Here is an 11,758-nt window from a genome sequence, read left to right as displayed (position 1 = left end):
AGACACGAGGTTTAGTAGCGATTATTATTATTTTACCTGTCACACCCCTTAAGCTTTTCGTAAATCACAATTTAGCCCCTTTATTATTATTTTACCATTCACCCCCCCTAAACTCTTCAACATAATGTATGTATTCTCGTTAATCTTGCACAGATTAACGAACATACACCATTTATCTTGAGTTTTTGGACATGTGATTTTATGTTGATATTTTTAAATTCTCTTAAAAATATGATTTACAGATTATCATCTACTGATTTGCTGTAAATACCTCTAGTCAAGTACTCTAGTGTAACAAATATCCATGAATATACTTATTTGTTATGTTCTTTTCAGATAGAGGAACATTTTCATTTGCATGATGGATCACATGGTTCAGATTCATGAGGAAGTCCATCAAGCTCGGTGGGATATGAAGAATACATGGGGAGAAGCTCATTGTGGATTCTCAGATGACGAGTGCAGTGGAAGATGGAAGCTGAGAAACGTGCAAAACCTATGAGGAGCTAGTAATAGCTCTTCTTCTGTGTAAGCTTTGGCCCATTGACTATGAACCTAAGAAAATCTCTTAAATGATGCTCGTAACAAGTTAACTAGTTAAATACATAACAACCGTGACATAGTTTAACCAGTTGTGTGCCATTTGGAAACCGTTAACAAAGGAGTGGAACACAGTGGAGCATCTAATCTTACATCAATCCGTCATCAAGCAAATCCCAAAAACTCCAGGCTATTATTTTTTCTTCGATTCAAAAACAAAGGGAATGCAATCTCATGTGTGGTGGTTTAAAACCATCATTGTGCACCCGAAAAAACAAGATCAGCGATGGAATGGTAGTATCATCAAATAACAAAGATTTTTGAAGATTACAAAGCTGCTTCTCAGATAATGTGCCAAAAGCTTCCACATATGAGAGCTTGAGAAGATGTCAAGGTTTTTCAAGGTTTAAACTAAGAAAATGTCAATAAAGCTCAACAGTTCTCTCTTCCTTGATCTAAAACACTAAGAGAAAAGAACCCTTCAAGCATTTTAGATCAAAGTGTCACCAACCAATGCCGACCTCAAAAAACTATTTTCTTTGGGCCTAAATCAAGAAGTCCCGAATCAAGTTCTCAGCCCTTTTCAATGTGGTTAAAGCAATAGAATCATCACAGAGCAGCAGCACAAGAAATAAATTAAAAACATAACTCACAGAAACTAAAAATTAGAAAGAAAAAATATTGTCCCTAGACCCGTGTCTTCGGTCAATAATAATGGAACCATTGTCTCAACTTTCATTACTCAGCCCTTAATTCTTTCGAAACTTCTTGTTGATGGCAATAATAGTGGAACCATTGTCTCAACTTTCATTACTCATCCTGATGGTGATGATGATGATGGATTGATGATGATGCGGGACTTGACTTGGGAGATGTTAACCTTGAGCCTTATTGAAACTGTGAATCTCCTTTGTGGCAGTTAGTTGTTGTGGAGTTTTCCCAACTGTGGATATGAAACCTTCGATTGTTTATTCTTTTATCAACTAAATTTTGTGTAATTAGTAAAAGCTTAATCAATAAATGAATTTGCTTACTCTATGTAGTTTGTTATTTATTTATTTTCTTTAATAAAAAATCACGTCAATTTTGAAGTACGTAATGCTCAAAATTTTGTTGACGACAGTGCCAAGGAGAAAGCCTAAGGCCATGTTATCAGTATGTAAAAGTATAATCGTAGTCGTGTGGGCCTATTGATTTTCAGGAATAAGTGCATAACCATGTGGACTTAGCGCGTTACATAAAGATGCCGAGATGCGGGCAGCGTTAGACGATAGAGTCCGCGTGAAACGAGAAAGTGTCTTCTCACCACATCGATAGAGATTTTGTGTAACCCTAATATAAACTAGATCATGATCCGTGCTCCCGCGCGGATGTTAGATTTAACTTGCGTACAATAAATTTATAAACCATTGATTTTATAAAATGTTCATTTATATTTTTATGTTTTGTAAAATATATTTAGAGTAGAATATATTATATTATAATATAGATGTTTGATAATAATTTTTTATATATACGTAATATTATATTTATAATTTTATAACTTGATGCAATTTGATGTAATTGTAATATTCATATATTAACCTATTGATTTTTGGTTTATTTATTTAAAAATGATTTAACTTTTTACAGTAGGTTTTTATGAATTATTATTAATTTTATGATATTTGGTTTTCTTGAAAATTGTATTATAGCAGATTAATATATATCATATATTACAGTTTGTGTTTTTATTTTCAGCAAAAAGAAATAACGATTTATTGTAATTAATTTAATTTTTTGATTTTAAGTGAAGTGGCAAATTTATAAATAAAAAAGAAATACAATGGCTAAATGTGTAAATAAAAATAAATATTTAATCCGCTATTCGTGTTTCCAAACGATTCTCATTTAATTTTCTATCCAAGTTTCCAAACGACATAATCTATAAATGAGAAATAGATACAATGACTAAATATGTAAATACAAATTTTTTTAATCTATCTTTGTTTCCAAACAATTTTCATTTAATCTACTATCTAAGTTTTCAAACAGTACTAAAATGTACTTCGGTTTTAATAATATAGATAAAGACTTATCACATTTTGACACTTTTTGCCAACCATGTTTAAAAGTTAATATAATATTGTCTGATAATATTTGAGAGTATATAAATGACGATTTATGGGAATATATAAGTATACATATAGTTATTACTGACTAACTTTGCTAAAGGAAATGGACTTTTTAAAAAGGTGTGAAGTTTAACCAATGTGTCACAATAAGCAGGAAAACGAAAATATACTCATTCACAAACTTCATATGTATTATAATAATTGTTGTCTTTACCAAATTTTCTTTATTTAATTTATTAAAAAAGTTATCCACCAACCTAATTATTTATTATTAAAAATTCTTTGAAAGTTTAATAGTTCCCTTATCTTCCTCCTTTCTCTTCTTTTTAATCCATCATTCACAGTTCCACTATCACTCCTTTTGCTCTTCTTTGTGACAAGTCATGTTTAAGCAATGATCATATTTGTTATGAGAAAGGTTCATATACATTCTTTTTCAAAAAAAAAAAAAGGTTCATATACATGCACTCCTTTTCCACTTTCTTTGTATTTTATAATTCTGAAGACAGCATATTGTAAACTTTAAGGCATTCGTGTTTCTTATTCAACACAACTAAGAAACAAATCGGGATATTCTCAATTATATATAGCATGAAGGCTTTTCATTTGACAAGCACTTATCTTCTACATTTTCCTCCCAAAATAATATTAATTTAAGCCATGTTAACACGCATGATTTTGTTAATTAGAATAGCAAAGCAGTCATGAGCTTAATTTTACAAAAAAAATGAGCTTAATTTTACGTAAGGTTTGATAGATTTTATATTGTATTCGATGTTTAATTGGCTTGTTATTAATGTTTGATCTCAATCACAAAATTTGGTCCATAGATATTCCCATCAGAATATACATAAACAAGTGAAATACTAGTATGCAAAGAAGATAGTTTGTTATCTTACATGTTAAATCGTTTGATTATTAGACTACCGTATTTCTTTAATTTGACGAAAGAGTGATGTTATAATGTGACAATCAAAAGTACATAATACCGATCTTTCTTTTTGGCAAAGTGGTTTGGTGAAGGTAGTTAGTACTTGTCTATCAATCTCATTCGTGTGTGTCCCATTAATTGTCTTAAAATTTTACTCACATACAAATTACATAATACACGACAGGACCAGTCATATTGGCACAGCCTTATGAAGCCACCGGTGGCTGCCCTCAATTCATGGGGTCCTACATATATATGCTGCATTTTCTTAGTAATTATGAAAGTAAGATAAGTAAAAAAAAGGGAGTATTACTTCCGTTTCATTTTAAATAATGTTTAAAACTAATTGTTTCAGAATAAGTGATATTTTTAAAAATATATATATATACAAAAAATTAATGTTATTTACTTTTTATAACCATTTGTATCTACTTTTTTAAGTTGGATTCGTATACGAAATTGTGGTAAGTCAAAATTATTTTATATCTTTAGATGTGTTACAAACTCAATGATCGAGTTATTTACCAGCTATACCTATTCAAGGAGATTGATCAAATTTCAGTTTTATATCATATTTAATTTTATACAAATAGATAAAGTTACAGCCAGATTTCATTTTAGATGACAAATATGAACCCACTTACAAACTTTGGCATTAAAATAAAGAAAATATATGATACGTGTCAAGACAGCAAACACTGCTAAATTAAAACATGTTTAAGATATCGATCTATGCTGGAACAGACAAGACAGTACTAAATTTTCTTAAAACATTGTTTAATTATAGAAAGCAATATGATATATATACAATAAAAATGTCATCGGTTACGTCACGATCAATCATCATATAGATAATTATTTTAACATGTGTATTTCATATATAAGTTTATCAAATAGACAAAAATTTATTTATTTTTATTTTTTGACAAACTTTATTGTTTTGTTTGCACGCCTAATCCAAAATATATACTGGCAGCATAATAAACTTCAAAAAATGCATCTACTTTCGAATAATAAATTTATGATTGTCAATAACGAGTTTATAATTTTATAAACTATTATTTCAAAGGAATTTAAAATTGTTTATTTTATATATTATTAAATTAGTATTCGTTTGCTATACAAGAGAAAACAAGGGGAAAAAGAAATTCCTTATTAAATTATTATTTTGGATAACCAAAATATTTAACTTTTTTTGAATATATTCTTCAATTTAAAGCATGAGAAAAAAAAAACAAAGGCCTTAGTGTTTTGCTAGCTTAGATGTATAACTATAACTTGTTCAAGCTGGAGACGAGGGCATATGAATCAATCTTTTATCACCACTGAATTAGCGCTATCTGAAAACTCTCATCTTTTGAAAGATCAGCACTTGTATTTGTGTATGTTACTTTTTTTTAACATTCATATTATTTATTAGATTAAAAGATGGTTACAAAGCTATGAACTTATAAGTGACTTTATTCTACATTATTCTTTTTAAATACGTAATTTTATTTTTCCAGGGACCTGCATATGTCAGCATCGAGACATACATATAGGTTGACGAAAAATGACGTACACATGTGTCATCATCGCTCATCGCCACTGTATACATAAAACATATGTAATATGCAAGTATGCATGCGAATTGTAATGCAGGTAGATACATGCGTGAGTATTTTTCGTACGTTTTGAATGCGTGGGTATTTTTCGTCATTGATCGATTAAATAAAAATGGAGCGTTCGTTCATTTAAATTTGTTGAAATAATTAAGAAGTGAGTGTAGAGGTCGATGGTCCACCATAAATGTTTTGATGTTTGAACGTGAGAATGAGAATATTTGGTACGTGTTATTTATTAATAAATCCTGAAATTCAATCATTATGAGTGTGACGTTGATTTAGTGAAGTCTATCGGCAATGGATTTCATCACCATGATGCCATCATTATATCATCGTTTATTAGTTTTCCAATTCTTATGTGAAAAGTTTTAAGTGAATAAAAATGGAAAACGAATTTTTTTCTTTTTGGCTACGAATGGAAAACGAATTTCATTGAGAGACATCAGAGAACTTGACCCAAAAACCTATATAGCGACGGATTTGTTTCCCAATGCATTAGAAGTATGGTTTGACGTGTATGTTGAATTTTAAGAAATTGTATCATGAAAACTATTTTGCTCTGTCATAAAATTACGAGATTATCAAGATATGAGGTTCAATATCAAGTGGTATATACGAGGTTAAACAGAGAAAAGTATGTTCACAATTGCAATCTTTAATTACATATGTACTTTTACACCTAATCATCCACCACCAAGGCCAAACCCAAACAAACAAACAAAAACAATTAAAAACAACATGAGAAGAAAAAAAAACTAAAAGTTAAAGAAGATCAAATGTCCATGAATCATGATCTAAAACCATTCTTGAACATCCGCTTCAACCACACTATCATCATGATCATTCATAAACAATTCCAAGCTGCTCAAATCATTGATGTCCCACAAGCTCATCGTATCAACATTGTTGTTGAACTTGCCGTCGTTGTAATTAATGTTACCCCCTGATGAATCATCGGATGAGAGCCACTTGAGGTCAACAATCTCCATTTCATCAAGAAACTTTGAGAACTCATCACCCGGTAGTGATGATATGCACGACGAGGTAGAAGAGGAAGACGAAGAAGGTGAAGTGGAGTTACTAATGTTAATGTTGGCATTATCATCACTAGTATGATGGTGAGCAGAAGGGATGTCCACAAATATCTCATGTGGACTGAGTAATGGGATATCATCAATGCAAAACCCATCATCAGTAGAAATGGGTGTGTTGTTCTTCTCCAAATCTTTCCCTAGTTGATGTTGTTGATCTTCTTCTTTTCTAGTTTGTTGTTGATCTTCTTGGCCTTGGTTTGTGTTCTTCTCATCACGAGACACTAAGCTTTTCTTTCTCCCCTGAGCTTGTTGTTGCGCACCGTCTTGTTCAGAGAGAGGCTTATGGGTCATAGGGTCAATACCCATCTTCCTTAGTTTTTTCTTTATGTGTGTGTTCCAATGGTTCTTAATTTCATTATCAGTTCTTCCTGGTAGATGAGAGGCAATCTTTGACCATCTGCACAAAAATAAAAATAAAATATTTGAAAATTTTATAAGTGATAATTTCACTAATGATTTCGACTGTTCAAACATTTTCATCACACCGACTTAATTAAACTATTGGGTTTGAAAGAAAATATGAGTAATTAAAAATGTGGATTAGCCAATCTCTTTCATGCAAAAAAAGTGATAAAGTTTGCGTCATATAATGACTTTTGTGCTTCTCCAATACCTTTAATATTGAAATCTAATGTCCATAATCTTTAAACATTTCATTATATTATGAGTTAGTTACAATGTCAAATAAGGTAAGTAAATTATGTTTATAATATGAAATAACAATTATTTTGAATAAAAAGAGGATAAACCTATTGCCAAGTTGGGCATGAAGATCAATGACCATCTGCTCTTCATTTTCTGATAAAAGACCTCTTTTTAAATCAGGTCTCAAATAATTTATCCATCTTAATCTGCAGCTTTTACCACACCTCAATAGTCCTGCATTTAGTTAATTAACCAAAGTAATTAAATTAACAATCAGATTGATTGAAAGTTAAAACCGTACGAAATATATTTTGGCAGGAAGCACTAAACAAAAAGCCAAAAACAAAACAATTTTTTTTTATCAAGATCAACTAATAACGTGTGAGGACCACGAATATCAAGCACTATATTTCTTTTCGGGCCAGACGCTATGAGCCTATGATTAATAGTCTAATTATATGTTTTGAGACTTTTGTTTTTAGGTCCAACCGATATTAAAATATATATTGTATTTCAAAAAGGAAAGTTAAGAATTCATATGATTCTCCTGCATCAAAATTGTTTCTTGAAACTAATTTCTAAAGGTATATTTGATTGTTGGTGAACATCTATACTAGCATGCATATACCAAAATAACTCATGCAAATTAATTTACACAAAAGTAGAGAAAATATTACTATAAAAACTGCTGACAAGAAGAAAGTAGAGAAATAGAAATTACTAGTAATAAAATTGGACGTTTTAAGGAAGTGAACTTTTAAAAGACGAGTATCTAAAAATCAAAATAGCATCAGTTTCGTCGGTGTAGAGAAATAGCACCAAAAAAGCGTCAGTTGGCGTAGAGAAAGGCTAAACACACAAGAAGCAAGAAAGTGAACTTTTACACATGAGAAATCCCAAAAGATGTCGTTTAAGGAGGAAATAAGGAGAGAAAATCGACCAGAAAGCTTGGGAAGAGCTCTCCAACAGCATTGGCCATTGGTGAGGATGAAGTTGATAAGCTTCTTGTCTTCTTCAACAGTCCATGGGCCTTTCTTCAAGCCTACTTTGTCACAACATGGTTGCCTCCCCATCTCTCTCCTCTCTCTATATATATTTTTCTTACTTTATATAGTCTAGAGATGTGCTCAAATAGATATCTAATATACTGACAATGTTGTATTTCCAAGACTCAAGAAGAAACACAACAACCTATATATAAAGACTAGAGTGAAGAGGTTTCAAAAGCATGTTTGTGACTTTGTGGACCTACATTTCTTCTCGTATATTCTATCAATTATAGATTTTTTCCAACCTTATAATGTTATTAATCCGTATTTTCCGTATGGCCAATAAGTGTTTATTAACCAGTTTATCGATATTTAATCATAGGCATATCGGTTTAGTGGCTATCTGATTTGTACCAACGTGACATACAATTATTATCTAACAAAAACCACCTGACTAAAAAAAATGACGAGTTGCATTCAGGTCCGGTCCAGTATATTTTAATGCTTAAAGCAAAAATTTATTTGGTGTTCAAATCCAGTACCGGTGACCACTTTCACCGAGACTATAAACAAACTATGTCAATTGTGACTTCCCTAAATATTAATCTAATTTGGTGTCCAAAACACCGGCTTTCCCAGCTTTATGTCAGGGCCGGTACTGATTGCACTATTGAGGGAAATGAAACTTTGGGATCTATTATGTTATGTATATACGTCATTTGGTAAATGTATCAGACTATCAGTAAACAAATTACGCATATTTATTTCCAATTCCCTGTTTTTCTTGAAACGTAAATAAAGTCAGTATTATTCGTCTGAATCGCATCTTCTTCAAGAGCGTTAAGAATCAGGTTAATGGCTCTTGATGATTGATAAGTTATATCGGGAATTGATAAATCTTTTTCTCTACCGGGTGAATTTACGAGACGGGACGAAACCATTTATAGAGAAAATTGTGGTCGTGTTCGAGGACGAGAACTTTCCTTGTTTGGAAATATCACATCAAACATATACATAATGGAGCTAGTACAAAGACATTTGGGCTTCTTCACCAACAAAATTTTCGCCTTCAATTTAATAAGCCCATATAAAAGCCCATATAAAAACGCACTAAGATGTTAGATTCCGATTCCGATACGCAAACTGAAAGACTTGAGGCTAAACAAAAGTCTGGACGTACACGTGGCACTCATCTCCTATATAAATAAAAAAAAACACGATTCTTCCTTCCGCCTCCCTCAACAGAAACCACTTCTCTCATTAACCCTAAAGCATCTGCGAAACTCGATCTACAGCAGATCTCTCTCTCCCAGCTCCTCCCAATCTCCAACAGGTAAACCAAAAAAAATTCAATTAATCACAATCCCTAACTCCCCCGATCTAAATCCTCAATCGATTTTGATTTTTGATTCAAAGGGAGATTCGAAGATGGTGTCCGACGCTAGCAAGAAGAAGGCTCTCCAGAAGAAAGCAGCCGCCGCCGCCAAAAGAGGCGGTAAAGCCGCCGCCGCAGCCTCAAAATCCGCCGCCACTTCCTCAAACGGAGTTGACGCTTTGTCGAGCGGCGTCGATGCTATCCATATATCGGACCGGACCTGTACCGGAATCCTCTGCTCTCATCCACAGTCTAGAGATATTCGTGTAAGCCCGAACTCTTTTGTGAATCAGAAAATATTAATTTGATTTTTGATATTTTGTTTTGATTGATTGATTGCAGATTGAATCTTTGTCTGTTACGTTTCATGGTTACGACCTGATTGTTGATTCGATGCTGGAGCTTAACTACGGGAGACGCTACGGTCTTCTCGGGCTGAACGGTTGTGGGAAGTCTACTCTCTTAACTTCGATTGGACTCAGGGAGCTCCCGATTCCTGATCACATGGATATCTACCATCTCTCCCACGAGATTGAGGCCACTGACATGACTTCCCTTGAGGCTGTGATGAGCTGTGACGAGGAGAGGTTGAAGTTGGAGAAGGAGATTGAGACTCTTGTTGAACAGGTTTGTTGAAAGAACGATTAGACTTGGTGTGTGTTGGATGCTGATTTAATAGGGTTTTGGTATAGGATGATGGAGGCGGAGAGAGGCTTGACACTATCTATGAGAGGTTGGAGGCCATGGATGCTTCAACCGCGGAGAAGCGTGCTGCTGAGATTCTGTTTGGGCTTGGATTCGATAAGGAGATGCAGGCTAAGAAGACTAAGGATTTTTCTGGTGGGTGGAGGATGAGAATTGCGTTGGCGAGAGCTCTCTTCATTATGCCGACTATCCTTTTGCTTGATGAGCCCACTAATCATTTAGGTTTGTCTTCTTCTTACTTGGTTTCTGTTTTGTGTTTCATTAGTATATACTCATAAGTGTTCTATATTTTCAATTCATATGTTTTGTATTTTTTTTACTTAATTAGTAAGCGTGAAGAAACCTTAATGAAGGGAGAGTATTATTATTATATTATTTTTGATATTTGTGCTGAGTTTTATTTTTCTGTTGCAACAGATTTGGAAGCTTGTGTCTGGTTAGAAGAGAGCCTGAAGAACTTTGACCGTATCCTCGTGGTGGTATCCCACTCGCAGGATTTTTTGAACGGAGTGTGTACCAACATCATCCACATGCAGAGCAAGCAGCTCAAGTACTACACTGGTAACTTCGACCAGTACTGCCAGACCCGTTCCGAGCTAGAAGAGAATCAGATGAAACAGTACAGGTGGGAGCAGGAGCAGATCTCCCACATGAAGGAGTACATTGCTCGGTTCGGTCACGGTTCAGCCAAACTAGCTCGCCAAGCACAGAGTAAGGAGAAGACTTTGGCAAAAATGGAGAGAGGTGGGCTCACGGAGAAGGTGGCAAGAGACAGTGTTCTCGTTTTCCGTTTTGCTGACGTCGGGAAGCTTCCACCGCCAGTGCTTCAGTTTGTGGAAGTCTCTTTTGGGTACACTCCGGACTACCTTATATACAAGAACATCGACTTTGGTGTTGACTTGGACTCGAGGGTGGCCCTTGTTGGTCCCAATGGAGCTGGGAAGAGTACTCTTTTGAAGCTCATGACTGGTGAGCTGCACCCGACTGAAGGAATGGTGAGGCGTCACAACCACTTGAAGATTGCTCAGTACCATCAGCATCTAGCTGAGAAGCTAGACCTGGAAGTCCCTGCACTCATCTACATGATGAACGAGTTTCCTGGTAATGAAGAGGAGAAGATGAGAGCTGCTATTGGTAGGTTTGGTCTAACCGGAAAGGCACAAGTGATGCCGATGAAGAATCTGTCTGATGGACAGAGGAGCCGTGTGATATTCGCGTGGTTGGCTTACAAGCAGCCTAACATGCTTCTGTTGGATGAGCCTACTAATCATTTGGACATTGAGACAATTGACTCTCTTGCCGAGGCGTTGAACGAGTGGGATGGTGGTCTGGTTCTGGTGAGTCACGACTTTAGGTTGATTAACCAAGTGGCTCATGAGATATGGGTGTGTGAGAAGCAGTGCATCACTAAATGGAATGGTGACATTATGGACTTCAAGAAGCATCTCAAGGCTAAAGCTGGGATTGAAGATTGAAGATAAAAAGTCAAGTCAGAGGACTTGATTGGGTCAGGGCTAGAGAGTGAGAGGGGTTTTGTTTGGTGATGGTTATTAACGACACCACACTCGTGATCTCTGCACTTCTTGCTCATTAAGAGGTCAGTGATTCTTCTATATTAGTATTATTATCATCAATCTGCACTTTTATTTTTATTGTTTTTGACTTTTTTGAAGGAGAAACAGAGATGTATTTTTTTTTCAATTATTAAAAGACTTGAGATGTTTACGATTATGGTATTGTTTAATATTATTAAAGTTAGAA

At 34.2% G+C, this 11,758-nt stretch overlaps 2 protein-coding genes across 2 annotated transcripts; one reads left to right on the top strand and one right to left on the bottom strand.

Moving 5' to 3' along the window:
• Positions 1-5,809: 5,809 nt before the first annotated feature.
• On the bottom strand, positions 5,810-8,816 carry LOC103851056 (transcription factor MYB20). Its single transcript, XM_009127879.3, has 3 exons — positions 7,869-8,816; positions 7,033-7,162; positions 5,810-6,680 (listed from the first exon to the last, which is right to left on the bottom strand). The coding sequence occupies exons 1-3, from the start codon at positions 7,999-8,001 to the stop codon at positions 5,984-5,986; spliced, it is 960 nt and encodes a 319-aa protein (XP_009126127.2). The 5' UTR covers positions 8,002-8,816; the 3' UTR covers positions 5,810-5,983.
• A 253-nt stretch (positions 8,817-9,069) lies between these two features.
• LOC103851055 (ABC transporter F family member 1) lies at positions 9,070-11,758 on the top strand. Its single transcript, XM_009127878.2, has 5 exons — positions 9,070-9,250; positions 9,334-9,558; positions 9,635-9,919; positions 9,985-10,219; positions 10,415-11,758. Exons 2-5 carry the CDS (start codon positions 9,346-9,348, stop codon positions 11,470-11,472), a joined length of 1,791 nt encoding a protein of 596 aa, XP_009126126.1. The 5' UTR covers positions 9,070-9,250; positions 9,334-9,345; the 3' UTR covers positions 11,473-11,758.

The sequence above is a fragment of the Brassica rapa genome, chromosome A02, assembly GCF_000309985.2.
Source record: "Brassica rapa cultivar Chiifu-401-42 chromosome A02, CAAS_Brap_v3.01, whole genome shotgun sequence".
NCBI lineage: Eukaryota > Viridiplantae > Streptophyta > Magnoliopsida > Brassicales > Brassicaceae > Brassica > Brassica rapa.
Note: the sequence above shows the minus strand (reverse complement) of the source record. Positions and strands in the feature narration are given on the sequence as shown.

Excerpts from the sequence above, each read along its gene's own strand:
- LOC103851055 (XM_009127878.2), top strand. The coding sequence starts at position 9,346 with ATGGTGTCCGACGCTAGCAAGAAGAAGGCTCTCCAGAAGAAAGCAGCC. Across the intron at positions 9,559-9,634 it reads CACAGTCTAGAGATATTCGT|ATTGAATCTTTGTCTGTTAC; the intron begins GTAAGCCCGAAC and ends GATTGATTGCAG. Across the intron at positions 10,220-10,414 it reads TGAGCCCACTAATCATTTAG|ATTTGGAAGCTTGTGTCTGG; the intron begins GTTTGTCTTCTT and ends CTGTTGCAACAG.
- LOC103851056 (XM_009127879.3), bottom strand. The coding sequence starts at position 8,001 with ATGGGGAGGCAACCATGTTGTGACAAAGTAGGCTTGAAGAAAGGCCCA. Across the intron at positions 7,163-7,868 it reads AGCTCTTCCCAAGCTTTCTG|GACTATTGAGGTGTGGTAAA; the intron begins GTCGATTTTCTC and ends AACTAAATGCAG. Across the intron at positions 6,681-7,032 it reads CATGCCCAACTTGGCAATAG|ATGGTCAAAGATTGCCTCTC; the intron begins GTTTATCCTCTT and ends ATTTTTGTGCAG.